The sequence below is a fragment of the Fundulus heteroclitus genome, unplaced genomic scaffold, assembly GCF_011125445.2.
Source record: "Fundulus heteroclitus isolate FHET01 unplaced genomic scaffold, MU-UCD_Fhet_4.1 scaffold_132, whole genome shotgun sequence".
NCBI lineage: Eukaryota > Metazoa > Chordata > Actinopteri > Cyprinodontiformes > Fundulidae > Fundulus > Fundulus heteroclitus.
The window spans coordinates 99,658-125,922 of NW_023396544.1; the positions used below are offsets into that span (position 1 = coordinate 99,658).

General features: G+C 40.5%; 3 protein-coding genes and 1 long non-coding RNA gene across 5 annotated transcripts; 2 read left to right on the forward strand and 2 right to left on the reverse strand.

Moving 5' to 3' along the window:
• Positions 1-530: 530 nt before the first annotated feature.
• LOC105923343 (sialoadhesin) lies at positions 531-8,152 on the forward strand. 2 transcript variants are annotated; one of them, XM_012859265.3, is made up of 8 exons: positions 531-699; positions 853-995; positions 1,201-1,283; positions 1,378-1,583; positions 5,025-5,288; positions 5,467-5,763; positions 6,357-6,459; positions 6,808-8,152. In XM_012859265.3, the coding sequence occupies exons 1-8, from the start codon at positions 630-632 to the stop codon at positions 6,866-6,868; spliced, it is 1,227 nt and encodes a 408-aa protein (XP_012714719.2). In that variant the 5' UTR covers positions 531-629; the 3' UTR covers positions 6,869-8,152. The 2 variants fall into 2 exon arrangements, with proteins under 2 accessions (XP_012714719.2, XP_021170425.2); XM_021314750.2 differs by having other exon boundaries at positions 1,205-1,283.
• Positions 8,153-9,026: 874 nt separating this feature from the next.
• Positions 9,027-9,584, reverse strand: LOC118558599. Its single transcript, XR_004928360.1, has 3 exons — positions 9,503-9,584; positions 9,359-9,392; positions 9,027-9,252 (listed from the first exon to the last, which is right to left on the reverse strand). It is a non-coding gene; the product is annotated as an uncharacterized LOC118558599 (long non-coding RNA).
• Positions 9,585-9,700: 116 nt separating this feature from the next.
• Positions 9,701-15,451, reverse strand: cd22 (cd22 molecule). The gene is made up of 5 exons (XM_036129054.1): positions 15,332-15,451; positions 11,773-11,939; positions 11,592-11,679; positions 11,206-11,427; positions 9,701-10,053 (listed from the first exon to the last, which is right to left on the reverse strand). Exons 1-5 carry the CDS (start codon positions 15,366-15,368, stop codon positions 9,701-9,703), a joined length of 867 nt encoding a protein of 288 aa, XP_035984947.1. The 5' UTR covers positions 15,369-15,451.
• Positions 15,452-17,354: 1,903 nt separating this feature from the next.
• LOC105923362 lies at positions 17,355-21,595 on the forward strand. The gene is made up of 6 exons (XM_021314544.2): positions 17,355-17,513; positions 18,152-18,278; positions 19,009-19,241; positions 19,512-19,659; positions 19,759-19,881; positions 20,697-21,595. The coding sequence occupies exons 2-6, from the start codon at positions 18,203-18,205 to the stop codon at positions 20,741-20,743; spliced, it is 627 nt and encodes a 208-aa protein (XP_021170219.2). The 5' UTR covers positions 17,355-17,513; positions 18,152-18,202; the 3' UTR covers positions 20,744-21,595.
• The last annotated feature ends 4,670 nt before the right edge of the window (positions 21,596-26,265 follow it).

Here is a 26,265-nt window from a genome sequence, read left to right on the forward strand (position 1 = left end):
TCCTGCCAAAGTTTCACCAGTTCGCATCAACCAAAACCACCAGCCCCCGCTTCTAGTTGTAAGGAGAACAACATTTGGAGAAGTGGGGTAATTAAAACTAAGTTCTGGAGGTTTTTCTTTATGACTTTTAAGTGAAGTTAAGCTTCTTCTGGTCTTTGCCGTCTGCTCCGTCTGTGCGCGCTCAGCTGCGCACGAGAGGGGCGCGAGTGACGTCAACGCCCCTGAGTGGACGAGAGGTGGGCACGAGAGCTCTCCCTCTGCAGTGACCGAGCCCTGCTGATGGACACTGTGTCCCACCTGAAAACGTTTGCCTAATTAAGCACATTTCCGCGAGTTTTCACCTATCTACCTTAACAGGTGTGCCGCCTCCTATATACACTCAGATAGGAGCAGTTTACAAGAAGAAGAAGAAGAAGAAAAAAAAACTTGTCCGCAATTTCCTTCCAATGACATGAAAGCATTGCTACCAGCCAAGTTCCTCGTTGTTAGACAAAATAAAGGGGAAGCTAGAGAGCCTAAACCTATTTGCACACAACAGCAAAAGACACTGACAGAGAAGAGCCACAGAAAACAACAGAGGAAAGGACAGGCGAAGCTACAAGCAGGGGGAGAACGTCAACAGTGGAGTCATGGCACATCATCACTATCATCATCATCATCATCAAAGCTACATCTTTCTTCTCGTTCTCTGTATGAGAGGTAAGAACGTGTCTACTGTGTCCCAGCATTATCACAGGACATCCACACGGACTGTTTCAACGTTTCCATATGGGACTGTCCAAGCTTGGTGATTAACTCCTGCTTTCTCTCTCTTTTTTGTTCGTAATTCAAAACCAATTCTTCCTGGCGCAGGTATTCTGGCTGGTGATTGGTTAGTCCTTCTCCCCTCCGGTCCCGTTTGTGCTGTGGTTGGTTCCTCAGTAGTCCTGCCTTGTTCCTATGACTACCCGCATAGCTCTGATGAATTCAAGGCAGATGGGAGAGTCTCTGCGCAGGTATAATAAAGAGGCCATTGTTTCTGGTAGCCGGAGATCTTGTAATGGAGATCACTTCTGTGCAACCTCTGCGCAGTCGCAATAAATAGATGTCGCCATTGGTTGGTGGTTGACAAACCCGAAAAAAATACACTTTTCTCATCATATGCAAGCAGGTGATGTTTAGTGCGGCTTTCTTAGATCTAAAAAGTTTTTCCTTCACAAGACAGGAGGCAATGAAAAAGGACAGGAGTACAAAGTTCTGTCAGAGATGTGGTGTCTTGGAGACAGCCGCTGCGTTACAGAGAAGTATAATAATAGTCACAGAAACACACAAAAAATCAAGAGTTTTCAGTAGAAATCCGAAAGTTTCCAACTTTGTTTGTCTGTATGTCTGTGCCAGATACGTGTTCCACAGTGCCGGTATCTTCCCTGACCCATCTTATCAGAACCGGGTACAGTACGTGGGACAACCAGGAACCAAGAACTGCTCTCTGAGGATTTCCAATCTCACAGAGTCAGACAGTGGAACCTACGTGTTTTACCTCATTACCAACCACACAACGGAGAAGATGCCTCCGCAGACTGGAATACAACTCCTAGTGGCAGGTAAGGATATACTTTCCACTTTGTTTTATTTACACCAGGAAATAAACACATTTAACTGTATTGTTTTTAAAATTATTATTCATTCTAAAGCATTTTCACATGGCAAAGTATCACAAGGTTTTTTTTCTATCTAGCATCTATTTCAACGTGGTCTCGTGCACCTGTTTGTCCTTTTTTTCCCCCAATCTAATAGATAAGATCAGAATTCCCTTATTGTCCTGCAGTGGGGAAATTTGGTTGTGACAGTGGCAAACACACAGACAGTTACACACAATTATTAGCAATGAAAAAGAACAAGAAAAAGAACAAACCAGTTTAATCTAAAATTAGCTCTAAGGAAACGAGTTGATGAGTAACCAGAGTGAATAAATATTGCACAGTGGAAAAGATTCCAGTCTATTTACATACATAGGCATGTTAAAGGGACATATGCAAAATCCAATTTTTTTGCATTTAAATACTATTTTTATTGTGTACTTGGAGTCTCTAAGAGAGTAGAAACTGTGAATGTAGTCTGTCTAGGTCTGTCTTTAAATGTAAAAAGGAAGACTTAAAAAGCACAATATGTCCCCTTTAAGTTTTTATTCAGTGGCTATTCTTCAGTCATTGTAGGCTAATACCACAACAGCTCTGTAGTATGTTTGGTTTGTCATCAACTCACCAATATTGAATAAACATTGTTTCTTGATTTTTTTATGTCTAAAATATTTTCAAACCAAGTAGCCTTGTGTTTACAAGTAATCGTTTCCTTTTTTGCAAGCTATAGCTTGACTCCTTGTGCTTTCTGCAGGAAGCAGAACTGAAACTTAGCAGTGATCAGTCTGACATAAATATAACAAAATAAAAGACCCATGGTCTTACATAATGTGAAAGAAAAAAGCCAAAGTTGATAACAAGTCATACTGTTTGTTTTAATAATTGTTGAAACAAATCTTGTGAAACCATATGAGCTAGCGCATTTTAAAGGTTTTAAAACTGAAACCGCAGCAGATCAGCTCTTTTCTAGACACAAAATGAGTCAGCTCATTTTGGGACGGACCGTTCCTTTTTTAAACAACAGATTCATACCTGTCTAAGTACAGTAAAAACAGATACATCTGTTATTAACACTGCTGTGGTTTCCTGGTCTCTCATGTTGTTCTATCTCCTTGTTGGTCCTGTAATATTGTGCTCAAGTGTTACCTGTGCTCTGCATATAGGTGGGACCTAATCATTGTTCTTGCAAAGCACAAGTAGGTTTCAACTCTTTCCGGTCAAATCAAGGCACACAAAGCCTCAACTCAAGATCAAAGGCAAGATGTGCCGGTCAATTATAAAGCCCTAAACTTGAATCCTGGCTTGTAAAACCAGTCATTTTACAAACTGTTAAATTTAATTACAGAGTAGTAATAAATGCTTTTTTTAAATACACAGATGCTTCTTAAAAGGTGTATTTCTTTGCCAGAACAACCAGCATATAAAAAATATGTGCTGATATTGCATTTTAGTATAAATATTATCTGAATGTGACAACAGAATCTGGAGACCCAATAATTCGGCCAACACAGAAATGAACGTTTGAAAATGTTTATCAAAGGAACTGGTGTTGCTGGAACTGACAGAAGCGATCTCTAGAACCGCTGTGAGGGAGAGGACAGGGTTAGAGCCCGAGAATAACTCAGTGGAGATGTGAGAACACTGAATAAAAGCCACTAACCCTATCAGGATCCGGCAGGTTGCAGCGGTTCTGAGCGACTGGGTGAAACGGATCACTGACTGATCCGCCTCACAAAGTCCGCTTGAGGGACAGAGGCAGAAGGGGAATCCGATGTCCAGGCTTGTGTCATACACAGGTTGACTTGGCTAAGTTTTCCGTAGAGCAGAGGCAAATCTGGAATCCAGGCGAGAGAATCAAAAACGGGAGTCTCACTCCAGGCAGAGATTTCCAGACAGGGACAGAGAAAGGAGACAAATCTGGGGTCCAGGCTTTGGGTCGTTCACAGGAGGCAGAGTTATCCATGCAGAGGGGCAGAGGCACGCAGGCAGGCTAGGGTCGAGAGATGGTTCAGGTAGTGGAGGTCCAGATACAGAGGCCAACAGGAGAATCCAACAGGAACAAAACAGGTTGATATCAGGCAGGCATTCAAGGAAGGCTGGATGGTTTACTCACCTGGTGGCTTTCAAGAATCTGACAGTGACACTCTAGGAGAGCTTGGAATAAATAGTGCACCTAGCAGATGAAGCGACTCCACTTAAACCGTGATTACCAGGCAGCGCAGGAACAGGGAACGACGTCACAGGGACTGCAGACAGGGTTTTGTCTTGAAGGAACTGATGAAATAATTACAGATTTTAAGTTGCTGTCTTCAAGTCTTTTATTTAAGTAAAAAAAATCTAAAACAAAAAAAAATATTCTCTGTAACTTTAAAGTGACTGTATGTACAGATAGCTGCTAAATCGGAGAGTAACTTCAGTACAGCATTTACTTACGTCAACTGTATGTTTGTCTATGCGCCCTATCAACAAAGCAAATTCCTTGTACGTGTAAAATACCTCTTGGCAATTAAGCTTGTTCTGATTCTGGTTCTGATTCTTAATAATGCACATTTGCCTGCTTCAGAGCTTCAGAGTTAACTATCTTATTCCAAAGCCCTTCTGTCTGTTTTCTGTGGTTTAAGGGTGAGAGCGGGCAACACTTTTATCTAAACTTCTTGATGGAAGGTGGATATTGTTTCTTTCTTTCTGTAGATTTTTGCTTCACATTTTTGCAATCCATTTCATTTTGACCACCTTGTTTATTATACAAGCCAAAGGAAAAGACTGTGACTGGTATCCAACATTACCGTATGTCTTCTTGTACTTTTCTGTATTTTGTTTCTGCAACTTGACTGAATATTGTGTAGATCTGAACGCTAGTAAAAATTGGCTGGAAATTCATAGTTTACAAGTCCAAGTCAAGTCCCCAGAAACTGTTCGGTATTCTATCAAGTCAAATGTGGCTAAATCTGGAGTCCAAGGCACATGACTCGAGTCTACACCTCTGCTGCAATGGCAACCAATATTCAATCTGTTTAAAACAAACGTGTAATTCTGAAAATAGGCTGACACTGGGGACATTTCTTAGTCTTAAATATTCTGTCATGACTACAGAAAAAGACAACTTTTCAAACTGACATATGTTCATTGATATTGTTGAATAAAGCATTTACTTTTTATTGCAGTCCTGTTTGAGTAATTTATATCAGTATCGATTTACAATGCATTGATTATGAAAATGGCTTGACGTCATAATATAAATTTAATTTCTTTCACCAGATAGGGTAAATGACTTGAAAATAGAAAGATGCACAGGAAGAAATGTAACCTCATTAATTTACTCGATATCTTTGAAGTCATTTGGTTAAGGCCCTGAAAAACGTAACTCTTCATGTAATTTCCTTTCCGCTCCCTTATTTTCACCAGAATCCTCCAGAGCGGTCGCGGTCTCAGCAGGTCCGTCCCGTGTCGTCCCTGAGGGTGCAGCTTTAAGCCTGGCCTGCTGCACCCCAGCAGCCACTTCACAAAGTCACTTCAGATGGTACAGGAGCACAGATAGCAGGGTTGTACAGGTTGGCCAGGTGTGGCATATCCATGGAGTTACATCTGCTCAGTCTGGCAGCTACTACTGCCAAGTGCAGACTGGAGATAAGAAGCAAAACTCAACAGTTCTTACAATCGATGTGCAATGTAAGTAAAACGTAACACTAAAATATGTAAATGTTATCTTTATACTGAAAAATGTTTTATGATATATGTTTTCATCTATCTAATATCTAAAAATGACAATTGACTTCTAATCATTTTTTAAAAGAAAATTGTAATATTTGGTGTGAAGTTAATCGCCTTTGATATAAACCTTCTCTAGACCCACCTCGAAACACAGTCATCACCAGGGGAGCAGAGGAGGATCATCCTGTGAGTCTGACCTGCAGCAGTGAGGCTAACCCACCGGTGCACACCTTCGTCTGGTACCAGGGTGCAGCATGTCTGCCAGCAGACAAAAGCTTTCATCGAGGAAGACAAACGCCGGCTACATTAACAGGAGGAGGCCAAACATTCAGCACGGCCAACATCACCACCGAGGAGTACGGACAGCACTGCTGTGTCGCACGCAACAGATGTGGATCTCAGACTAACAGCATGACTCTGGTCGATCCCAGAGGTTGGTGAATGAAGAGCCTTGAGCTCATTTTCAAGGAACTTACTTTTAGGTTCTCTGTTATGAGGCATAGGGTGTATTGAAAATATGTTTTAGTAAAACATTTATGGATACTACATACATAAGGCATTGTTGGTGATCATCCTGAACACACAGTTAAAACTACAATGGATAGCTCAGATTAAAGCTTGTTCAGATGTGAGCCTAAATCCAAGTGATAAGCTGTGACAAAATTTCAAAACATTCCATTTATTCAGTCTTGCAGAGTTTGAGCTTCGTTCATTATAAAGAAGAATTAGCAAAAATCTGAGTCTCTTGACAGGCACAGATGATGGAAACATACCTCAAAGGACTGGCAGCTGTAATTAGAGTAGCTATAAGGTTAAAAAATGGGGATCTATGGATCATTTTTCTTACGCTTCACAAGCTTGCACTATTTTGTGTTGGTCTTGGTCTCCTAAAATCCCCCAAAAGACATTTACATTTCTGGTTGTAATGTGGTAAAATCTCACAGTGTTCAAGGGTGTGAATACCTTTGCAACGCTCTGTATATGTATCTAAACGTTGTGTTTGCTTTAATCCCCTGTCCTCCACAGCAACAACTTCATCGGACTCTTTAGGAAGCAAAATGGTGCTGATTGGAGTAACTGCTGGCATCCTGCTTGTTATTGTTGCCATAGTTGCCTTTCTACTGACAAGGTGAGGCCTTTGCTATTTTTGCAGTCATTGTCCGTTTCAAACACCTTCACAGAAACAGGATTGGGACTACTGCTGCCATGCGTCAGATAAGCATCATAAATAATGCAATGTCATATTCATACAAAGTTCAGTAGTTGTTGTCTGGGTGACCCATCTACATCAAATTGTGTATAAAAGTGGGGTGTATCCAAAGTTGTGCATATATGACCAAAAGACTTGTTTACTGCAGAAAAACAATTTGTCTGAAAAAAGTCATGCAATAAAGGAAAAGTATACAATATGCTAAAACGATTGCCTTTGAGGTTTTGAGAACTTGCAACATAAATCTTGTTGTTGTTCCGCTTTCAGGAGAAAGACAGCCAGAGGTCAGTCATATGTCCTGACTGGGACAACGGCCACAGAACCTTGAGGACTCAGAGTTAAACCAGGACTGTTTTTATTTTGTATACTAAATATGTAAAGAGCTAACATGAGAGGACCAACACATTGTGTCGCCATGTACCACTTTCCTGCAGTTACAAAGTATAACCTGTTTTGTTTTTTTTGTTTTTTTTTTTTAAAAATAGGCTCCAGATGACATTCGCCTGCAGAGGCCTAAAAGTGTCACAAATCCAAACAATAAATTGTCCACTCCTGTCGGTGTGCAACCAACCATGCTGCCTCTTAAAAATCTAAAAAGCACTCACTGTGTGAACCGACTGTGAGACTCTGTAGACTGCCTGGTTCCCTTATTTACACCTGCCAGTTCCTTGCAAACTGAATCATTTCTGGGTTTTACTGTATGGGTGCTAACCTTTTCTTTAGTCAGTAGGGGCACATAAATTGCAAGAAAATAATAAACCTGTGTTTGGTGCAGTTACATTGTTATAGTAGTTTTCCTCCTCCCAGTGATGGGTAAACGTGAATTTGAATACTGGACATGCACCACAGATCATTACAGACGCAGACCACAGATGACATCCGCAGTCGTTTACGCCTTTGATAGTTTTCTAACAAGGTCTGTGCCGCCTAGAAGTTCCTTCTTAATAAAAGATGTCCCATGGTTAATGTAATCATGAAGACAGGAAATACAGTCAGCACAACCCCATTAGGGCTCCGGTCAGTGAGATCAGTGTAAACTTTGGGTCATGGTAGATACTCACCAAGGCCTAAAGAAGAGTGGAGGGGGGGAGGATAAAAACCAGGAGGACAGTGACTCTGTATCCGGCACAACCAGTTACTGGATGCCCTCGGCGATCAGTTCTTATCCTCATCAGTTTATTTTTGGAAATGGCCTCTTCAACCAAGACAGAAAATGTGAAGTAATCAGTTTTTTTGTATAAATGAAGCGATAATAAGAACATCAAGCTTACACCATTACAGGAAAATAATGTTTATTTGGTATGATGCTTTTTCTTTACAGCGTTTTTATTTCTTCCTGCAAAAACAGACACTTCACATTCAATAATTTCTTTTTTTTTGAAACTTTGCAATCTGATTTGTTTGTCATGGAAAGTATTTATTATTCTGTGGAGTAGGTAAGATTTGAATGTCTAGCCGAATTAACATTGGCATAAACTTTGTGTTTAATGTGTGCGTTCTCCCCAGAAGACGCTGTGTCAACTGTATCGTGTTTTATTTTTTATTTCATCTTACTGTTTTTATTTTGTTCAGCATTTTTGTAACAGCCTGTTGTTTTTAAATGTGCTTTATAAATAAATTTGACTTTGACACACAAACTCGTAAAAAAAGAAAATACATTTTATTACATAGCACAACATGTCAAATACATTCAAAACATGGACAACAAAGAGGGTGAGGGTTCTGATACTCTCTCATGAGCATTAAATGTATTAAGCTGTTAAAGGCACTTTGAATTACCAGTCAGACTAAAGGATATTTCAGTTATTATTACAAACAGACTTATGAAAAATAAACCTTTGCAGCTGGACTTTGTCTGACCTTAAACGTTTCAACGTTGAAATAAAACATTCATTTAACGTCAAAACAACCTCGAACGCCAAAAAGTTGAGATGAGAAATGACGTTGCTGTTTCAATGTCGATTAGATTTGCAAAATCAAAACAAAATTCAACGGTTATCCCGCGCAACTACCTGTGTTGATTTAACAGGGACTCAACATCAAAATGCAAGCCGGGTTAACCAGTCTAATCCAGACCATTAAAAAGGATTTCCTGATTGAATTGTATGAAAAACTCAAAATAATTCATACAGTGAAAGTAAAAGAAGGTTTTTACATTCGCCTGAACAGGAAGACGTTCAATTCATACTCAAGGTGGCAGTCTTGACTAGTTTACACAATCACAGTGATTATAGCAACGGTGTACTGCACAGTGGCTGCCACCGAATGTAATACAAACCAATATTGACATCCGTAATAGAAATAACTAACTTGTATCTAGACAATCCATACTGTTTGAAACAGAAAATATCCCTTCAACATTCAAACTCACTTTAGTCTTACTCTAAAAAAAAAGAAGAAGCACTTTAACACAGCTGATCATTCCATCCATCCATCCATCTTCTGACCCGCTTCTTCCCTCATGGGGTCGTGGTGGTTGCTGGTGCCTCTCTCCAGCGTTCACCGGGCGAGAGGCGAGGTTCACCCTGGACAGGTCGCCAGTCTGTCACACTGCTGATCATTCATGTAGCTTAATTAAACCTCAGGAGGCATTTTGTGTCAGAACTGGGCAATACCAACGATTCCTCTGCTTTGGTTCCTTGCTCACCTCAAGGGTTTTGGAGCACCTTTATTTCACCCAATAATCACGTTTTCATAATCATTGCTGTTATTCTGAAAAATAAGAAGAGTAGTTTAGATACCATCAGTAGTTTAGTTTAGTTATTATTTATTTATTTATTTATTTATTTATTACAAAACACCCTGTCCCTCTTCTCACCTCTTTGTTGGCGTCAGAATGAGACCGGCGCTTCCTTTAACAACAAAACAAGAGGCTCCTATGAACTCAACTATTTTCCCACAATCCCGTGTCAGGGAAACAACCATAGCTAGCTTAAAATGACGGCTGTTCTGTGTCACCTACCAAGTCCAGATGATAAACGGTGTAAGCACCAGCAGAAAAATCACTTTGATTCCAATTCCAAGGACTATAAAAGGATGGACTGGGGATAAACAGTGAGACGATCATGAGAAACAATTGAAAGCAGTCGCAGATGGTGCTTGATGCATCAGGTGCCTTGTCGTTATAGAGCTGACACAGCGGAGGACTAGAAGACCGATTCTAATCAAGATAAATAAAGAAAACATCCAAGAAAGTGAACGCTTTGACTCCTCCTGCAGTCCCACCTGTGTCTTCCACAGTCAGCAGCACCTGGGCTGAACGGCTCTGTCCCATGGGGTTCCCGGCCTGGCAGATGTAAGCTCCTGTGTGGGTCAGCTCCACAGAGGAAATACTCAGGACCTGCCCTGAGCCCTCCTGGAGCTGGAGGCTGGAGTTGGAAACATCCCTCCTGTACCACCAGGTGAAGGTATCTGCCGCGGGGTTGGCAGCACTTCTGCAGGTCAAAGTCACGCTGCTGCCCACCAACAGGGGCCCAGAACCACTCACCTCAATGGACACATTTAATGGAGAATCTGCATGAAGAGGACAACAACGGTTCTAGTGAAAATGATATGCTCTGTTTTCTTTTTATGGATGGGGGATGCTGGACATTTTAAATTTTATATAAACAATGACTATAAAAAATAGTCCTACTCTTTGAATTTTTATTTACATGTCACATTTCTACCAGAAATCTCAATGTATTTTGCTGTCTTACGTGATAGACCAACTCAAAGTAGCACATCACTGATATAGAAAGAAAAATGAAGCAAAGTTTTGAAAATCCTTAACCCCAGTCTGGTCTTTTTCAGCTGTAAGTGGTTTTCTTCCAGGGTTGTCCTGCATTCAGCTCCGGCCTCTCTCAGCTCTTATGCTCTTCAGCTGTTCTGGCTGAAGGAAAACATTTTCACGGCCCACTGCTGCCGCCACCATGTCTCATGGCGGGCACGGTGTGCTCAGGATGGCGTACGGTGTTAGCTTTCCATCAAACATAGTCTTTTACAATTGGGTCCGAAAATTATTCTGGTTATATCTGACAAGAGCGCCTTATTCCACTTGTTTGCTGTGGCCCACACATGGCTTGTGACAAACTTTAAACGGGACTTTCTTTGCAACATGGTCACCTTTTTAGCACCCCTACATAAATGCCTGATTTGGAGAGTGCACCACAAATGGCCGCCATGTCTACAGATGTTTCCACCCGAGATACGGTCTTCAGTTGCTGTTTAAAGCTTGACATTTTTTATCATTAACCCATTTTAAACATGTCCAAATCTTTCTCCCTCACCTGTCTGCTGTGTTCCTTGGTCTCCATGATGGTTTTCACAGAACAGTGGAGTTTAAATCCAGATTAAATCACTTTGTTCTCTAAACAGGTGACTTTAAAATGCAACTGGTCTGACAGCTTTTTTTAGGGGTATGAGAGTAAATGGGACTGAATATAAGTGTACAACACTTTATAACTATAAAGGATGTCAGAAATATATGACATTTTGCTTTAACTTCACAGTTCTGTTGCTCTTTGTGTGGATCTGTCATAAAAATGTTACAACATGCAAATTACTCCAACAGTTTAATATGATTCCTAAAGCAATAATTGTGCAGCTCAACACAGTTTGAATGTAACATCTGAGTAGTTACTGTCAAGCCTTTACAACGTGACCTAATATTGTCATGGTACTCACACAAAACATCCAGAGCCACAGGATCCGACTGCAAGGAGTTCAGTCCTTCAATAGTGCAGGAATAGTTTCCAGCATGTTCCGTCTGAGCGTGAAACTCTAGCTCCATAACTCTACGTCCATCTCTGAACCAGATCGTTCTGTGATTTTGGCACGTTGTCGTACATTCAAGGGTCACTCTGTCTCCAGCTCTCACTCTTATGGGGCGTATGCTGGCTTTCAGCTCTTGAGATCAAGTAAAGACAAAAGTTAATCCAGGAAAACATTCAACGTAAAAAAAAAAAAAATAAAAAAAAAATATATATGTATATATATATATATATATATATATATATATATATATATATATATATATATATATATATATATATATTGTTAAACTATTTCACCTGTCACAGAGAGATGCACTGATTTTTTACTTCTCCGTCCATACTTGTTTGTGTCGAACCAGAAGTAGTAATGTCCAGTGTCGTCCTCCTGCAGGTCATGAAGAACCAGGCTGCAGTTGTTTATATGGTCACCTTGGTATTCAGATCGATTTGTATACGATGGAAGGACGGAGAGCCTGACACGTTTCCAGGTGTCGTCTTCTAGCATTCCTTTAAACCATGCAGTCTCTCTGACAGATTCATCCTCTGGGTAGCTGTACGAACACTTAAACTCCACTGAAGTCCCCTTCAAAGCACAATGATCTGGGTTTTCAAAAGTCACAGACCAAGTAGCTCGCACCTTCTCTGCTAAAAAAACACACACACACACAAAAAAACATACAATTTTATTTGAAAAAGAAATGTAATAGGTGGGAAAAATAAGTACACCCCATGGTTCAATAGAACCATCTTTGATAGCAAGGACTAAAAGTTAGACTTTTTGGTGTGGCTTTAATGGTCTCTTTCATCCTTGTGAAGCAGTTTTGATCCACTTATCTTTACATGGTTCCATCAGTTCTCTGGGGTAGACAGACATTACTAATCGCATACTGTTATAAACATCAACATACAGTATCAAAATTGAAATGAGGACTGTAGAGTGTGAGGTAAAAGTCTTGCTTTTTGTTAAGTTTGGTGTGAATTTTCTGGGATATCCTCTCTTAGGAAGATCAGTGACTTTCTTAAATGTTTACCCATCCATCCATTTTCCAACACACTTATACCTGTGGGGGTTGTGAGGGTTGCTGGTGCCTATCTCCAGCTGAGGCGGGGTACACCCTGGACAGGTCGGCAGTCTATTGCAGGGCAACACAGAGACAAACAACCATTCTCACACCTACGGAGAATTTAGACAGGCCAATTAACCTAACAGTCCTAACAGAGGAAGCCGGAGTACCCGGAAAGAACCCACGCATGCACAGGGAGAACATGCAGAAAGACCCAGGGTTGGACTCAAACCCAGGACCTTCCTGCTGCAAGGCAGCAGTGATACCCACTGTGCTGCTGTGCAGCCCTAAATGTTTATCACTTATGAATAAAATTTCTCAATGCATTGCATGGAAATTGCTTAATAACTATTTCCAGTGATGTTCATCAGCTACTGCTTCTGTAAGGTCATTGCTGATGTCTAAACCCTCTTGCCATTGCATCACTAGATGACTGCATGGTCCAGTGCAGCAAAAAGCCAAACCTCCTGCTTTTCTGGAGATGGTATCATTTGCACACAAACAGTTGACATGACAGCAAATAGCTGCTCTTACTTTCCCTTTTAAATCATGCAAAAGCAGCACGGGTGTACTCACTTTTTTCTAACATATATGTAGGACTTATGACTGTGACTGTAAAAAAGCCCTAAAAAAAAAAGCACTCTCAAATTCAATTAGATGCTGTCCTTGAACCCTTTGGAATGGATGCAAAAGCTTGTCATTGTAAAGGGAACACTTTCCACCTTTCAACGGAGCAATTTGTTGAATTTATGAAGTTTTTCGTAGCTGAAATAGGAACACACATAAATGAAGCATTTTTGGTTCTTGTTTTTTTTATTTTTTTATTTGTTATGCAGCTGCAGACTGACATAAGGAGGAATTGGCTAAAGAATTAAATGAGACAAATATGTTATATTCAAATCTGAAGTCAGTAGTGTAAATGTAATGACTATTCTGGGTCTGTTTCTCTGTGGGTATGTCCACATGTTCTCCCGGAGTTATCCAAATGTACCCAAACTGTGCCAAAATGGAGATGCCAAATTCAAATGGCTGTGACTCGTGTTTGCTTCGACACAGTGACGGAATCAGTGACGGCTCTAACGGAAAAAGGATTTCCAGGGGATTCCTGTTCTATGCACAGATTCACTGTGTCAGGTTTTTAGAATCAAGCTGAAGGGAGCAGGAGACGAGAGGAGCAGCAGGTGGAGCATAATAACACAGGTGGGTGGCCAAGAGGCAAAAGGGGGGAAGGTAAATAAGTGCAAAATAAGTAAATCCAAAATATTCTAACTGAATGCTAAGCAAATAAATCGCTAACCTGAAAAATCGATAGACGGGCCTCAAAAGTCACCATTCAAAGGAAGTACAAGACAGAGTTCCCACAGCGGCAAAGCTGCTGACACGTCCGTTTCTCCAAACGGTGTCACAAAAACTTTTGAACCAATAGCAATACTGATTCAAAATTCAGTGCAAGACACCCAGTGAACCCTAGGAGGGCGCCACACTGACGGTTTTAGACACAAACGCAGGATTTAAACAAATGTGCAGTAAAGTTTCAAAAATAATCCCCAGGATATGTAGACAGCACTATATGCTGTCATGCATGCTAAACATGCTAAACGTTTATCAGACAAAAAAAGTTGGTTTGGGGTTGAATTGTCCTTTAAGCTAAAGGAAAGGAGGACAGTGATCTGGCAATGACAAAGAGAGAAGTGAACCCAAAGGAAACACAAAGCGCGGTCAGACATGACGGAATAACCAGACTAAATTAAGGACGGGCAGTCAGAAAGTAAAGAAAGTAACAGAACTACAAAAATCATAATGAACAGAAGCTGACTAACACAGGAACCGAATCTAACAGATACAAGAATAAACTACTAACACAAATACCCAACTGAAAGCTAACCTAATAACAGAAACAAGACTTACTGTTAATAATACTAAAAACGTGCAAACCCAAAACAAACGTACAAGGATGCACGATGGGCACAGGTGACTTATTTGCTTTACACATGCCACTGCTGTGGGGATTTAAATTCCCACCCCAAGAAGTGATAAAGCCATGTGGCAGTAATTTTATTGTCCACAAGCTGCAGACATAAGAATGAGGGCACGCACTGACTGGCCTGAGCAACGTGTGTAAAAACACGAGGAGGACGAGGTTTAAGAAAGGAGCCATGGTGAATAACATCGGCACCACAGATCAACGCAGATGGTCAAAAGAGGTGTCAATCAAAGGAGGAGGGCCTAGACGACCATTCTGAAACCCGAGTCTTTAAAATAGAAGCCTCCGGTTTCAAACTACGACACCTAAAAGTTAGTGATACGTTCCATGGGGACGTATTACTCAAATCTGACCCAGTTTTGCTTTTGAAGTTCTCATGCGTTCACTCCCCTCTGAAGGAAAAACTGTTAAAAATGACCATGATGTTCATGTCATAAAACGTGTAAACTTCCCACTGGAAGTATATTCAAACAAAACACAGTGGCAGATTTATGCTGCAGCTATGAAACGATCAAAATCAAAGCTGATCTTTTTTTTTCTTTACCCTCATTTTTAAATCCTTTGCTTGCAGCTGAGTGTTTCTAAAGCCAACCTGAAACCCCGACATAGACATCAGAATGGAAACGCTCTGTTCACCACATTTACATGATGAAATTGTGCAATTCATGTTGAGGCTCGGGCCAACGAATTTAGTTCCTTTAACACAATCTAGGTTTCAGTTTATGTTTTCTTGAATTTGTGCATGTTTCACAGTCTAACTTTTAAGCTGGTTGGATGAGCCCTTTGGACAAAACTGCTTAGTAACTTCATAAAAATGTATTTGTTTTTTTCCCAGATATCCTGCTATGTGTGGACCAAGCCTAAACTTAGAAAAGTATATATCTCTAAATCAAGAGTTAAGATTGTCCCAAACAAGCCTTGATTTGGAAGTCTGCTGCTCAGTGGAAATCTATGCAGTTCATACTTTTAATAAAAATACATTTGCCTACCTTGCTGCAGTAGTAAAAATATCAGCACTTTAATCATGTTCTTCAAGACCAGAGGCCAAAGTTGATTGTTCAAACATTAAAGCAAAAAGGGGCCTAAACCATGGCTGCACAGCTTTTGTGGACCAGAAAAAGATTTGAAGAAGCTTTAAGTGGAAGTCCGACTCGAATATGACCTGAAAGCATTATGTAAATCAGCTGCGACAGGATGGGAGGGATCAGTTGCTCTCTAAACACATGATGAGTTTGCACCTAAATCTGATGTCTAAGACCAACAGAAAACAGAGAACAAAGAATAAAGGTCAGAGAGTTTTATATTATCTGAACAACTGATCCAGATCAAACGGAGGCTCCAGAGTTTTTCAGGGACTTAGAGTCTACAGAGTTTCCAGCTAAGGAGAAAAAGCAGGGATAACCTGTGGTCTCGTCACTAACTTGTGTTCTTCCTTCCCTAAAACCAGTTTGCTTCATTTGTTCTTCTTCTGGGACAAATGGGACGGACTAACCTGAATCCAGGCCCGTGTCTTGAATACACAACGTCTCAGTTTTAGCATTGAGAGAGGCCGGTGCATAGTATAGCATTCAATTTTCACTACTGAATCGGTCTATTTATAGAGTTTTGAGTTCCTGCAACTGATTCATAGTGACTAACAATATGCAGTGCCTGGGAAAATGCATTTACTCCTCTGGCGCCTTTTAACATTTTGGGACGTTACAACCACAAACTTCCTCTTATACCACTCTGACCCTGTTTCTTGGTATTCCCAGCCAGCCCTGAACATATCGTGACGCTTTCCCCGAATCCATGATTGGCTGCACTTGTTCTGCTGTGTTTAAAACGTGCCTGCTTATCTGCCCTCCCCCTGCCGCTCTGTCTGCGGCCCGGTCTCAGTGGTCCAGAGATTAGCTGAGGTTGGGGCTTACAGGTACCTGGTAGTCCACCTTGAAGGAAGAGGACTGGTCAATAAACTGTGACACAGTGTTTAATAAAGGGGCAGAGTTGGTTATGCATTGCAGGGAAAATGTTTAATATGTGTATATGTTTCACAATTCTGTGGTTAAAAGTGCTGCATGATGTTGTCTGCTGGGAAGGGGACTGCTTGACAGAGAGGAATGGGAAGCGTCTTCACAAACGTATTTGCAGGGCTGGTTCGGTTCTGGGAAGAAGTGTGTGGACTTTGACTGAGAGGAAGTTACAGAGCATCCTGCAAGGTTGATCGTCAACTCCTTCATGCCATCCTGGCCGGGCAGGAAAGCAGCGGCAGCTAACGCCTCCTGTCACTGAGCTGCAGGATAGACCACTTCAGGAGGCCATTCATCCCCACAACCATCAGCGTATACAAAACACACATTGGCTGACTGCATGCTGAGATAGTGTAGCCAAATGTTTTTATTCATGTTACTTAGACTTGTACATCTTTTGTCAAATTTACCCCTTCCTTAGTCTTATTTTGGTTCTTAGTCGACTTTATGTTTACGTCTGTGTCTTGTACATATACATTATTATATAGCTTAGTTACAGCTACAGTCCTCCTTATTTGGTATTTAGGCAGGTAATTAGGGATATTAATTGGTAAATGGTTTTAGGCCAAGATAATGAACCTGCTGCGCAAGCATGCTGGTGGTGTTTAGGACCTTAGCATTTCATGGTCTATGTGCAGTGTGTAAAGACATGATCCTAATCGTGTAATAAAGGAAAGTAAAACTCTATCAATGTTTTTCGTGTCCTGCTCTCCATTGACAAAGAAGGAGGAAAACAAGCGTGCCATCGGATTTTTATTAAGTCCAAGAAATGTTTTTTTTCGTTCTAAAAAGAACAAAAGAAGACAGACAGCACCAGAAAACATTGCAGAGCAGAGAAAACTTGCATGTTTTTTGACTCTGCAGCCTTTTTCCTGGTTGAACCGAGGCCTGCTCAACTTGTTTGTTCTCAGAAATCCACCTTGCTCATCAGGAACGTGTCCGCATTCCTTCAGGTGCCTCGGTCTGAAATTCCTTTCTCGTTAATGACATTTGAAGAGACAAAGGAAGCAGGGGATCAGAGGCAGGTTCCTGGCACACCGGTCCTGAGAAGCTGTCGGTGCATTGGTGAGCTCGGTTTGAGAAACAAACGCGAGATTTTTCATCATCTGCAAAAAGGGAAGCTGCCTTCAGATCTACTGAGGAATCTTCGCTTTATGCTGAGGTCAGAGTTCCCTTTCTTTCATTTACATGTCACCAGAAAAAGCTTTACTTTAAAAAAAAATGATTGACAGTTTTATTTACAGGAAAGAAACCAGACTAAAGCGTTCCATAAACAATTGCTGCGATTGAACCTTAAATACTAGCGTCTACTTTATGTAACATTGTGACTGCTTGGAAATTTTCTAAACCAGAGTCATTTCATGCTTGTTGATTGAACAATTTTTTTGGACATTAAGGTAAGCAACACCATTAATGCTGGTTGAACAGGTCTAAAATATTGATTTTAAGGGTCAGGATTTCATGACGTAGAACGGTGTGGATTCGATCTTGTAACAGCAAAGGTTTGAATCAACGGCAGCGTCCAAAAAACGAATGTCTTTATTTTAACAAAAATGTTATTCCATCATTAATTTTTTACTTAGTTTGCAAAATGGCAGGTTTGATTGGAGCTTTTTGTTAAAATCGTTGCTCTTTCGGTTCTCTGAGCCTGCCAAGAAATCTTGGCAGATTTCTTTTTTTTTTCAGTAAATGTTAAAGTAACTCCAGCAACTAAAGTGAAATGGATTGCTGTGTTTGTCATCTGATCTGTCCGTAGAGATGTATGGCAAGAGCTGTGAACATGTTTCTACCTCCACACAGATAATCTGTATGGAATAAGGGACACCAACTAAATCAAGCACACAAGAAGAAATGGCAGAGAGCAGGAAGGTTTTTCATGTCTTCTGGCTGCTGCTGGCGGTGCTCCAGATCGCTGCACCTTCTTCAGGTAAATGATCCCATGAACGTCACAGTGACATTTGCTGCTGCCTAAATAATGAACTGCCTGATAGAAAATGAAATGGGAATATTAGCAATGCAGCAGATGTGACCCTTACGTGTTCCAGTCCAAAGATGTGTGCTGCCAGCCACCATTGAGGGGAAACCCTCAGTTTCCAGTCTTTGAATTTTATAGAGGAAATGGTAAATTTAAAAAAAAAGGACTCACTTGCAGATTTAGCTTTAAAGTGAACTTTTCGTTTTACCAAAATGTTTCTTCTGACTGGACCTAATCTTAATGTTTTGGAGCGGCCCAGGCAGAATCTCGACTTAAATGTGACAGAGAATATGGGAAGGGAGTAAAAGATTAGGGTGATGGTAAGGAGGCCTTTTAACCTCTAAGACTTGGTGCTTTAACCTGACTTTTACTAGATGGGTGTAGTTCCGCAGAGCTCCACACGGTTCTGAGATCCATCTGGTGAGAGTCGTGTTGTTGTAGCTCATAGATAAAGTAAAACCTTAGAAACTCCTTTTGCATATTTTTTTATTTTCTTCAGACCGATATCCATCTAATTTTTTATCAGACACATTTTGTTGTTGAATTACATAAAAAGTTAGGTGTAAATCTTCCAGTGGTAGGAAATGTTTTCCCCTTAACAGCATGTATCTGAAAATGCACCTTAACCACCCACTTTTGTTTTTGCTCATCTGTTTTGTTTTTAAATGTCCATCTCCTTCAGCACAGAACAACACGACCTCCGTGGCTAACACTGTCACCACCTTGACTCCAAAGACTAAAGCCATCTCCAGCTATCGGACTCTTCCAATTGATGTTAAAGTGGCTGTGGGCGAACCTGCCGAGTTTAGGTGTGGAGTATCTGAAGCATCTCAGAACCTCACGTTCTCCCTCTACAGTGGTCATGGAAACTACACCCTCACCTGCCCCAACGGAAAGGTGGAGGACATCCCCCAGGTGAGCTTGTAGTAAATCACCTCATACAGTGTTGTGACTTTCTTCAGTTCTGTGTTAGTCTGAAGTAGTTAAAAGCTTTGGATGGTTATCGTTCTCAATGTCTTTGAAGTGGAACATATGTCAAAGATGAAGATTTTTGAAATCTTATCTTTCTACACCAATTTTAGCTCTCTGTGTCCAGATTCACAGGGCACAGAAGCGTTCATTTTATCATTTTAATCATTCTTATTTCTCTCTTCTGATCTTTTTCTCCTCTGACGATCCCCTCAGGCTCTATATGGAAGCTGTGAAGTGAAAAATGGTGAACTGGTGGCTGTTTGGACCCTCAAGGGAACCTCCTACTCTGACAATGAAGCACGAGTCGTTTGCCATCAGTCAAACGCTCCAGATGAGTGTGCTGCTGTCCTGCGTGTCTACGGTGAATTAAACGTTGTGTCGCTTTGCACATTGCATAGTTTGCCTATAAGTGATCATAGTTGAAATCACACTGTTTTAATGTTTTCACCCCTGCCTGCAGATAATGGTGCCAGCTACGCTACCCTCGTCGGATGTTTGATTGGAGGATTCTTTGGGGTCCTTTTAGTTTTCGGACTCATTTTTCTCCTGCTGCCGAAATCCATGACGATTCAGAACTGCCTTGGTAGGCAACAGTGTTTTCATGTTTGTGCGGAAAATGTTAAAGTGTAACTCACCCCGATGTAAAGGCATCACTCTGCCCCCAGACAAAGTTTAGAAAAATGCCCCCAAAGTGAGAGGTTCTAAGATAGACACAGGGCTGTGGTCAGGATGAGGGAAGGTGACATGCTGAAACGTGAAGAGTGACTAGGGCGACACCGGTGGCTTCACCACAGATTGGTCTTCTGAGGTGGAGGATTTCTCACTCCCCTCGTCACCAGAAGTAGAGGGAGGCTTTGTGGAGCCCAGCGGGGCTGAGCCTTATCAGTCTGAGCTGCTGGCTCAAGGCGCTGACTAAGCAATGCTCAAAGCTGGCGCTACCGGGGCAGTGGAGGACAGGATGAGTGCAGTTTCTGAGAGATAAAGTGATGTTAGCAGCATCATTGCTGGCATATTCAAAGCAGTAAGAAACACGATCGATCAACGCTGGCGATTCCAACCTCTGAGCGTGACTCGCTACGGGGCGACGGGAGCAACAGGGGCACGTGTCTGCTTTAATGGACGAAAGCATGTACCGTTTTAAACAACAGGAAAATTCAACTGCAATAGTCACCGTTCAACCCTAAGAGGGCAGCACAAAGACAGTTTTAAGACAAATATTGCAGAACTAGACAACTTAACATGAAAATGTGAAAAATGGCGCAGTCACCTTAAAGCATCTCCCAGTTTATAGTTTATATGCAACACAAATGTGGATTAGGGTGTGAGTTACACTTTAAAATCAGAACATGCTGACAAAATCTCAATACCTGATTTAATCTGAAAAATGTTTGTTTATAGGTGAAGATGACACCGAAGACGACATGGATAAAATCGTAAAAGAGTGAAGGAAAATACGAAAGTGAAGTTTACAGAAAGAAAACTACATACATCATCCAATTATCACTACTAAATCCAGTTTAACTGAGGTGACGGCCAGGCTAACCATATTATGTATTTCTCTGACAGAATCACGTCTTTCTTCCACGACATACATCTTTGTCAAAATATACTACTGCTGTGCGCAGTCACCAATTTGCAGTACCAGATTTCTTCCACGTGAGGGCAGCACTCGTAAAGCTAGTTTGCCATCCACAGAATGTGAATCACAAACTGCAAAAGTAAAAACGGTGCATGTTGCTTCTCTAAACCGACAGCTGAAGTTGATAACATTATTTTGGATTTGGCTTGAGTCTAATAATAATCTAATCAGAACCTAAACGAATTTGTCTGTCATATTTTCGGTTTTCAGAATCAGTTTCAGGTCATTTTAATATAGTTTGATACACATTCAAACCAACAGAGGCTCACCAACACATTTTTTGTACACCTATTCATCTAGGTGTTTTCTTTTTGTTTAATCACACACATCGCAGAACATTTAAGGAGCCATGTAAAAAGTTTAGTGTATTTGCCAAGAACACATTAACAACACATTAATAACACAGGAAATCCCTTGGAAGATGGCCTCTCCTTCACTTCAGTCACAACTGCCAAACACAGATGTGGATATTATCCTAGTTTTATTACCCATGATGTGGGCTACTTATTTTCCTCTTCTTTTTTTCATTTAATATTAATCCAGTACACAAAATGATCTTCTTATTGTGATTGTTGATCCTGTCCAGTCACTTTGTTCCTTCAGCATCGTTCGTGGTGTAGGCTGTCCACAAAACACAAATAAAGACTAATTTCCTACAGCATTTTGTCAATCCCTAATTTGATGGTGATGCAGCAAACTGTGAATTCTGAAATATCAAAAGTTCATGCTTCAAAAAACTACAATAATACAGAACTGGTAGTTTATCAATAGCAACGGCAATTGTAGTTATTAGACGAGGTCTTTCAATTGAACTTTGTTGCAGTATTCTTTCACCTTTGCATGAAAGAAACACATTTTTTTCTTCTTTTTTTTCTCTTTGTAAAAAAGTGGATAGTTCCCCTTCCACTTTATATCTATTCGCTACATTATGTGGCTCCACCACATAAATTCCCAATAAAATACATCAGAGTATGTGGATGTCATTTAACGAATATGCTAGATGTTTCAGGTGATTTGCTTAAGTTTCAAGCGGTGTGAATACTTTCTGAAAGCACTAGCTTTGATCTGTTTTTCAAATTAACACCAAAATGGCTGCAGCCATGTGGGCCAAAATGTGACACAGGCCTCCACAAATCCATATGTTTTTTGTTTTGTTTTGGGGGTTTTTGCGGGGGGTGTAAAAGAATCACATTGAAAGCTCTGCATGCATTAGTATAGTAGATTGTGAAAGTGAAGGGCAGGAAGGAGAGTAAAAAGAAGCACGCTCACTTAATGTTGCCCCTAGTGGTGACTTTATGTATTTTTCATCAGCCATTTGTTTGTCCAAAGCAGAAAAAGGGACGGATAAAAAGGAAATAACTAATTTGCTGACACGGCAGGAAAAGTTCCAATTCACAATCACAGATTTTTTCCCCTGATATTACTCCAGATTTAGTCTGCAACAGGTTAGAAAGCCATTTCTTAGGCTTCATGACTCCAGGCCTTTCTCACCTTCACCAAAAAGACTCCTAATGACCCACAAGATCTTCTGCGTAATTTAATGTGGATAGATGAGACAAAAGTGAAACCTTTAGGTAGGCATACATTTGCTTAAAAGAAACTCACACAGCATTTAGGAAAACAATACCATAGTGACAGATAAATATGGTGGTTGTAGGATTATGACCGGCCATCAGTTTGTCCTTTTAAACTCGAGCAAACTTGGGTTATGTAACAGTACAATGATACAAATCACAGCAGGAAGTCCACGCTGAGTGGCTGAAAAAAAGAAATGAGAGATTTTGGAGAGGCCTAGACTAAGCTCAGTCCTAAACCCGACTGAGATGCCCTGCCATGACCTTGAACAGACTGTTAATGGCTCTAAATCAACCCTCTATTAAGGCCGATCAACTCTGCAAAAAAGGTTGGGCCAAAATTACTCAACACAGATGCTTAATGAAATCATCCTTTGAAATCTACATGTTTTATTTACTCAGGTTATCTTTTGATGGAAATTTGCTTGACGTATTTCATTGTGACAAGAAATTCAAAGCAGAAGAAATATGTAGGGGGGCAAATACTTTCTTAGAGCACTGCACGGTCAGATCTAATCTCCAGAAGAGAGACACACGCATCACTGTATGTATGTCCAAACTGCTAACACCCACACACCCACGTACATCCTTGTTTAAAGTACAAAGTGAGGAACGTGCCTTGACTTCCATTCATCTTCAAGCCTTTCTATGCCCTGACCCTAACCATTGACACCTTAGTGCTGGCCCAGAAAAAAAGTGAGGACCAAAAAAGGTCTTTACTTTACATCAAAGTCCTCACTTTACTCGTAAAATGAGCTAAAAATGTTCTTCCTCAGCTGCAAGAACAAGAACACACACACACACACACACACACACACACACAGGGCCGAGTCAGCAGGAGAGATTTCTCCCTCGTCTTTAGCTGATATAACAGAGTTAGTGTGGAGCAATGTGTTGATTCAGCTGCTCATCCACTCCTTGGTTAGCTCTGTGCCGGACTCTGTTCCTCAAACCTGATTCTGTTCTAGTCAGAACCACTAAATGGGAAGTCTGTGGTGTTTCTAGAACATGACAAAACGAAGGCATGTGTGTGTGGGAGTTAGTGAGGTCATGTTTGCTCCTGACTCGCTCAAAGTGTTTTGACTTTGACTGTGAGAAAAGACATGTCTTCTAAAATAACATTCATGTAGATGTATTTCTGAGCATCTGAACAGGACTTTTAAAAGTTGGAAAAAGAAATAAGAAATATAGGGTGAGATTTGTATCGATTCATGTTATCAATAGCTCTTGCTGTCCGCTGGAACTTCTGTAACACTTTACCAGAACCTGAGGAAGGTCTCCTGCTGACAGACTTACTGTAATGTGAGTTAACCTGTGCTTAGACCTTTGCTAGTGCTGTTTATGGACAAACACCCTCAAATGCCACCATAACAGAGGTGTGTGTCTGGTCGTGCGTGAGATAACCTTCATCGTGTCGTGTGCGTTCATCTTGTGACCTTTTACTGGCAATAAAACACTTTAAGTAGATTATATCCACCGAACATTAGGGACTGAGGGTTAAATTGTTACCATGCCAGGTCAAAAATGGACTGAGAAAGTTTTAAAGGTGGAGTAGTTTAGTCATTTTTGCAGCTTTTAGTATTGACCCTCTACTGACCTCTATCTATTTAAGTGTTTGTTTTATTGTTTTATGTTCCATAACGAAGGCACAACAGAGTTCTACACAGTTCAGTCTGTTTTTTTACTTCAAAATATGTTTCAATAATTAAATGTGCATGGCAGTTAGGTTGATTGTAGTTATAGTGTTTATATCAATTTGTGTTGTTCAGACTGACGTATGATGATGTCAGCAAAATAAGTCCTATTACGGATAGGAGCATCCGCAGTAAAACATATGAGGCATGCCAGGGTATTCATTCCCCTAAAATGTTTCCATATTTTGTCACATTACCACCAGGGATGGGGCCGATCCGACCCCAGTATCGGCATCATGTTCTGATACCAATGTATTTTACGGAGAGGAAAATTCTGATCCAACCAGTGGACACCCATAAGCTGCGTCTGTGCTTTTCTGCTGGAAAGTTTCCAGATTCCCAGCTTAGAGCAGCTCGGTGTATGAGCTCGCCATCACACATAAAACAGTAAATGTGTTGAGAAAAATGTAGCTAGTTTGTGCACACGTGTCAGGTGGATGTCCACAGACTCAAGTGCGCCCAAGTATGGGAGCCTTTAAGTAGCAGGCGGCATGAATCACCTCTAGATTCATTGCAAACACGGGAAATGTGACAGCTATAGGGTTTACCGTAAACATTCAACTTTTTATTGCACTTTTTTATACATGTTTTTAATAATCCACTTCAAATCTGCTTTACACCTCAAATTGCTAGAAATTTAAAATGTAAAACAGACAAAATATAGTTTTATGTGACAGATCAATGGAAAGTAGCATAGGACAAATTATTTTCCGCAAATTAAATTGAAGCAAAGTGTGATGCAGTAGTATTCATCCCCCTTAGCCTCAGACAATAGTTTGTAAAAAACCCTTTTGTGCACATCCAAGACCTGAACATTTTTAGAATCATCCATTTTCCTGTCAACTCCAAACAGCTTTCCTATCCAGGCTCAAGAAATGTATTTATTTAATTTAATTTATTTCATTTCATTTATTTGAAGGACAACCCTTGGAGATGTACCATTTCATTTTCAAGAGGATCTTACAAAACATAAACATTAGCATTCCAAAAAAAAGTAAAAAACAAAACAACTGGACTTGTTTTCCCTAGTTGAAGACGTTTCGCCTCCTCTCCAGGAAGCTTTCTCAATTCAAAAAGTCTGGAGTAATGATGAGTACCAAGCTATATACCACTGGCCAAACAAAGGCCTTGTAATGGCTTAGATAACATGCAAATAAAACCGAAACAGGTCCACCCCTTTCGGTTGTATTTGCATGGGGGGGTTCGTGGCGGAGTGGTTAGAGCAGTGCGCCTGCACTCAGAGAAGAATGCAAGAACCCGGTTTGATCCCCAGTCACGGCACTCTGGGTCCCTGAGCAAGACCCTTAACCCTCAATTGCTCCCCAGGCGCCGCACAGTGGCAGCACACTGCTCCCCAAGGGGATGGGTTAAGATGCAGAAGTGAATTTCTCCATTGTGAGATCAATAAAATTCAATTATTCAATTATTATTATTAAGTCCAATTTCTTTCCTGATTCTTGGTGTGAAAAACGGATCAGTTCCTCAGACTATATTGTGAACTACATGGGATTAAGTGTTGTTTAAATATTTTAAATACATACATTTACAAGTAAGTAACAACCAATGAAATTTTCTTCTGTCCTTAAGAGCTAACCAGTTAAAGGACTCATACTTAAGACGGTGATGTACGTACACCTCAGAATAAATCTACAAACACTGTTATATAAAGTATTGAAGGGATGAAGATTGGTTTCTGTGGTATTACCATAAAACATTTGTGTAACAAATAGACAGCACCAGTTGTGTGACAACTCTTTTATGAACTGGCAAAGGAAAAACATTATATACAACAATAAAGTGATCTTAGGTAACCATATATTTTCTTACAAATAGTCAGTATGAGCTTTAAAAGATAACCGGGAGTCAAGCCATTGGCCTAAATATCGAAATTCTTCAACTTGTTGTAATGGTATTCCATTTAAGAAGTTAATATGCCACCTGTTTGATAGGGGTGTAGAGCTTGGTTGAGTGCAAAACTTCTTATTCTTATTCTTGTTTTTTTTTGTTTGTTTGTTTTTTTGTTTTTTTGTTTGTTTGTTTTTTTTAAAGCATATTTGCAG

Bases quoted from the DNA above. Each gene is read 5' to 3' on its own strand.
- LOC105923343 (XM_012859265.3), top strand. From the start codon at position 630: ATGGCACATCATCACTATCATCATCATCATCATCAAAGCTACATCTTT. The intron at 700-852 runs GTAAGAACGTGT...TTCCTGGCGCAG, and splicing joins TCTCGTTCTCTGTATGAGAG to GTATTCTGGCTGGTGATTGG. The intron at 5,764-6,356 runs GTTGGTGAATGA...TGTCCTCCACAG, and splicing joins GACTCTGGTCGATCCCAGAG to CAACAACTTCATCGGACTCT.
- LOC105923362 (XM_021314544.2), top strand. From the start codon at position 18,203: ATGGCAGAGAGCAGGAAGGTTTTTCATGTCTTCTGGCTGCTGCTGGCG. The intron at 19,242-19,511 runs GTGAGCTTGTAG...CGATCCCCTCAG, and splicing joins AGGTGGAGGACATCCCCCAG to GCTCTATATGGAAGCTGTGA. The intron at 19,660-19,758 runs GTGAATTAAACG...CCCTGCCTGCAG, and splicing joins TGCTGTCCTGCGTGTCTACG to ATAATGGTGCCAGCTACGCT.
- cd22 (XM_036129054.1), bottom strand. From the start codon at position 15,368: ATGATTAAAGTGCTGATATTTTTACTACTGCAGCAAG. The intron at 11,940-15,331 runs GTAGGCAAATGT...GTGTTTTTTTAG, and splicing joins ATTTTTACTACTGCAGCAAG to CAGAGAAGGTGCGAGCTACT. The intron at 11,680-11,772 runs GTCAGGCTCTCC...CATGACCTGCAG, and splicing joins AAGACGACACCTGGAAACGT to GAGGACGACACTGGACATTA.